The sequence below is a fragment of the Triticum aestivum genome, chromosome 5A (assembly GCF_018294505.1).
Source record: "Triticum aestivum cultivar Chinese Spring chromosome 5A, IWGSC CS RefSeq v2.1, whole genome shotgun sequence".
In the NCBI taxonomy this organism is placed as follows: domain Eukaryota; kingdom Viridiplantae; phylum Streptophyta; class Magnoliopsida; order Poales; family Poaceae; genus Triticum; species Triticum aestivum.
In genome coordinates, this window is record NC_057806.1 from 37,976,515 (window position 1) to 37,981,286 (window position 4,772).

At 43.0% G+C, this 4,772-nt stretch overlaps 1 protein-coding gene across 1 annotated transcript; it reads left to right on the top strand.

Annotated features, from left to right (window-relative positions):
* Positions 1–1,312: 1,312 nt before the first annotated feature.
* Positions 1,313–4,164, top strand: LOC123106468 (peroxidase 2-like). The gene is made up of 2 exons (XM_044528623.1): positions 1,313–1,551; positions 3,187–4,164. The coding sequence occupies exons 1-2, from the start codon at positions 1,360–1,362 to the stop codon at positions 3,832–3,834; spliced, it is 840 nt and encodes a 279-aa protein (XP_044384558.1). The 5' UTR covers positions 1,313–1,359; the 3' UTR covers positions 3,835–4,164.
* Positions 4,165–4,772: the final 608 nt, after the last annotated feature.

The following is a 4,772-nucleotide window of genomic DNA, read 5'->3' on the forward strand; positions in this document are numbered from 1 at the left end:
TGCCGCATCAGCGTGTTTGCTATTGCCGAGTGCATGATACCGACTATGGTATTACCACTATGGACAGCCTCAATAAGCAAGGCAAACAACAAGGTTTGGCTTCTTGCTAATCAGAGGTGTTGACTTGGAGGCAGAAGCCTCGCAAAGCCAGTCTGTCAATACAGTCGTTGCTTGGTGTCATGCATGCATGCATGCATGGTGTCGCCGGCCGGGCCGAATCAAACTTAGAATAAGAAGGCCAGATCGAGACAACAAGAGTTGGCTCGCATGCCTTGAAGTGAATCGGGTGACTTCTTGATAAAAATAACAGGGGTTAAACATCATTGAAGATGGCAGTTGATAAAATTTAAACATCAGTTGACATGGAATGACCGACGGTAATAGCATATATGTGCAAACTATTGGCTGGCACTATAAGCTGGTAGCAACAAGCTGATAATTAAAGTCAGAGCAAATTGATGCCAGAGATTCTAGTCTGGAACAGATCACATGCGCGGGTCATGAAGATGGATTGTCTTTTAGCGTATTAATAAAAAATTATAACACACTGAACAAATAAAACAATAAAAGATTATAACACACTGAACAGGGTTAAAAATAGATAAGCATACATACCTTGACAAAGGCCATTGTTGCTGATCGAGGGCCACATTTGGCGAGAGAGGGGCTCCAAGCGAGAAGGAGGGGTTGAGGGCACGGGTGATGTGACTCTTCGTCGCTTGCACACATGTCGTATTACAAGAAGAAACCGACTCAAACAATTGCACCAAAGCACTCGTACCTTAAACCTGTAGATGGGGTCCATGAGCTTCGGCTAAAGCCCCGATGCACCAGCAGCTCTCAATTCCTGGAAGCTTAGGAAATGTATTGATTTATTTTGTGTGGGGTCGTTGAGATATAACCATCGTACACACTTTTTCATTGATGAATAAATTCCTAATTTTACGGAGACCAAAAAATATATGGTTTTGTAGCCAACAAAAAAGTGTTGTAAACCTTTTAAATAATAAAATCGTCTGTGTATGTATGATGACCTAAACTAAGTGTGGATATGTCAGAGTCAGACAAGTTGTGATACCTAACTAGCCCAATGCCTCCTCCAGTTGTATAAATATCACATAGTAGTACTCTAATAGGCAACGCAGATATATATTCGACTCAGTTAGTTTCCTCCAACATGGCAGCGGCTGCTAACGTAACCGTTGCACATGGATGCAAGCTAAGCATAGGAGATATATTATCCATGATCGTTGGTGCGCTGTGATCCTATATATACCCCTCCACCTTAAGCTACCTAAGCACACAGACCACAGCAGCAGTTTATCTTAGCAAACTAGCTAGCAGAGGCATCGAATTAAGATGGCCAAGGTTAATACCGGCGCCGCCTTGTTGTCTCTGTGCCTGTTGCTGGCCCGTTCTGCCGGAGGCACAACGGCCGCCGATGTGGACGTGGAGGGCACCGTGAGGACAGAAGTAGAGAATGCCATCAAGAGCAACCCTGGCGTCGGCGCCGCCCTCATCCGGCTGGTGTTCCACGACTGCTGGGTTAATGTAAGTTGCCATCATTTGATTTTGAAGGGTTTTTTTTACCTGAAATCTTCAAAGTGCATGTGCATTTTTTCTAGAAACGGGTGGCCGGCTTATTACTCACATGTGTGTCTTTTTTTATCAGCTAGTGGATGTTTTTTGTTAACATTAAATGCGTACAGACTAATCTGAAAAACAGATTCACGCACATTTATTTTGGCCTCTTAAATTTTTAAAAAGTCATATATTTTAAACCACACGTCAGAATTCAGATCCGTTTTCATCGTTGGATAAATCGCGACGAGATTTTGGAAACCAGATCCCGCATGGGTATGTTTCAACGAAATTTTTTTGATGCCAATTTTAGTGTTATAAGGTGCAATTAAAGTACTGTATTGTGCAACTTTAGTACTACATGATGCAACTTTTTTTAAAACCAACTTTGAAGCTACATGATCTAACTTCATATGAGGTTGCAACCTATCAACCATAACAACTTGATGTGCAACCAGTCTACTACCCCGGCCAACTATCTATTAGTGGATTGCAAGCCTACTACCCCGGCCAACTATCTACTAGTTACATATATATGCTCAGTTGGCGTGGCAATGCAGTCTAGTTGCACACATTGATGTTTAGTTGGCAGGACTATTGGCACACATATATGCTTAGTTGGTGCGGCAATATAGTCTAGTTGCACACACATTAATGTTTAGTTGGTAGAAGGACTATTGGCACACACATATGCTCGGTTGGCGCGGCATGTAGTCTAGTTGCACACATATTGATGTTTATTTGATAGGAAGACTAGTTCGTCGAAACATCCCCATGTGGAATCTACTTTTGAAGAGCACGTTGCGAGGGTTTCAACGGTGAAAACAGATCTGAATTTCGACACGAGGATTGAAAGTTATGCCTTTTTAAAATTTTAAAATCACAAAATAAATGCGAATAAATACATGCATGCACAGAAGGAGATGCATACGATGGCATTTAATACGTAGCAGGAAAATGGACTACTAGATGACTATTCTAATTAAAAGGGGAGACAATAAATTACCTAAAGTGACGGGCCGCTCGCTAAGCATCCCAGGCGGCCGTGCGCTGGCTTGACGCGTCCTTTTTTTTATGAAATTGAGAGATGAGAATGGTATCATACACTATGTTATGGTATCATAGCACGTAAAACTATAGATATTTTTCTGTGAGAAAACTTTCAATCTATTCATCAAATACCATGAGAGAACAAAAACACATAAAGCAATACAAATTACATCCATATCTAGGTATTTCAATGACAAGTCAATCGTGTACACATATTTGTATTGGAGTTCTACAAACAAATAAATAAGATGTGTCCCCTAACAAAAAAAGTGCGAGTATGACACTACTATATGATGCTATGCATTACAGGGCTAATATCATACATGAGTATCATACATGTATTCAAGTATCTGATGTCACCCTTTATTTATAAGAGGAAAAAGACTCTTAGCACTAAAATCAAGCCAAAAAAATTTCTCACACAAAAACACATGAAATTATACAATCCACTGAAAATGCATATGATATACTCCTTTTCAATGCATTGATATTGCCCTTAGTCTGGCTCATTTGATTGATGATGAATGCATGCATGCACGTGTTAATAACGTGCAGGGCTGCGATGGATCGGTGCTCTTGGACCAGACGCCGTCCGGCAGCAATACCGAGAAGAAGGCGATCAACAACATCGGCCTAGACGGCTTCAGCCTCATCGACACCATCAAGTCCAAACTGGGCAACAACGTCTCGTGCGCCGACATAGTCGTCTTCGCCGGGCGTGACGCGGCCAGATACCTAAGCGGCGGCAAAATCGCCTACTCTGTTCCCTCAGGGCGCAAGGACGGCATTGTCTCATCGGCCGCCGCCGCAGACGCCATCCTCCCGCATTCCACCTTCGAGTTCCAGCAGCTCAAGGACAACTTTGCCAAGAAGAACTTCACCCAGGAGGAGCTCGTCATCCTCTCCGGCGCGCACTCCATCGGCTACGACACTACGGGGGTGAACACCGCGGCGAAGGGCGCCCTGGACAACAGCTACTACCACGCCAACCTCCAGAACAGGGTGCTTTTCAAGTCCGACTGGGTTATGCGCACGGACATCAAAGCCGGGGGCGACATGGCCGAGTACATGAACAATGCCACCAAGTGGAACAATGACTTCGCCGCCACCATGGTCAAGCTCAGCAAGCTCCCGGCCGAGGGTAGTACCCATTACGAGATAAGGAAGAACTGCAGAGTCACCAACCAGAACCAAGGTTTTTAATTTTGGAGCTCACTGCAATATGTGAAATTTTGGAAATTTCGCAAATTATTTCGGATTTTGATATTTCAAATTTCACTTAATTTTAATTGATTTTAACATAATTTTAATTTATTTCAAAATCAGTTTGAATCTACATTGAAATTTCGGGGTTAAAAATATTTCGGACCTCACTGAAATATGCGAAATTTCATAAATTCATTGAAATTTTGTTGAAATTTTTAACCTATTACTAGCTGGAAGCGCGCCTAAATTGATGGCATCACCTATAGGTGTCATGGATGTGATGATTTGTCTTTTGATGGTTCTATTCCATGCCTCGTTTGTATTACTCCAATACCCACTAAAATAAAAGAATAATAACATTGTCTTTATTTTGTGCAAAGGCCAAAGGTCGTGTATAATAAGTAGCATAGACCCTTGCAAAAACATCCGTACAAAAATTAAAATACACATCCAAATCCTTGATGGTGTCAAAGCTCGTTGCATTCATTGACGGCACAACATGAACAAAGCTCGTTGCCGCCTCACCGCCTCTATCTTATCGGTGCAAACTTGCTGAAACTTAGGAGCTTGTAAAAGCAGTGGCCTGAAAGTCATCAACGTAGACGAGGAGATGCCGATGACACAATCTGTGTAGCACATCACCGCTCCCGACAATTAGGTGCCGAACTGAGTCTGTGGAATGCCCTAGGTTTAATGGTCTACACTTTGTCTCTATGTATTTTGGCACACGTGAAGGACTGAACTTAATGAAGGAGAATTTTCTCGAGCTACCACGCATATACCTCTTTCGTCACATCGGTCCGATGATCTGGTCCAAGTGAGAAAACTTCAAAAGGTATCAAGCTGCCCATCAGGCTGAACATCTCTCCTCCCATGTCCCCTCCGTAACCCTAGCCGCCGCCGCTGGAAAGGCCTCCTCCACCCACCCCCCGCTA

Coding starts and splice junctions, on each gene's coding strand:
- LOC123106468 (XM_044528623.1), top strand. CDS start 1,360: ATGGCCAAGGTTAATACCGGCGCCGCCTTGTTGTCTCTGTGCCTGTTG. Junction 1,552..3,186: donor TCCACGACTGCTGGGTTAAT/GTAAGTTGCCAT, acceptor AATAACGTGCAG/GGCTGCGATGGATCGGTGCT.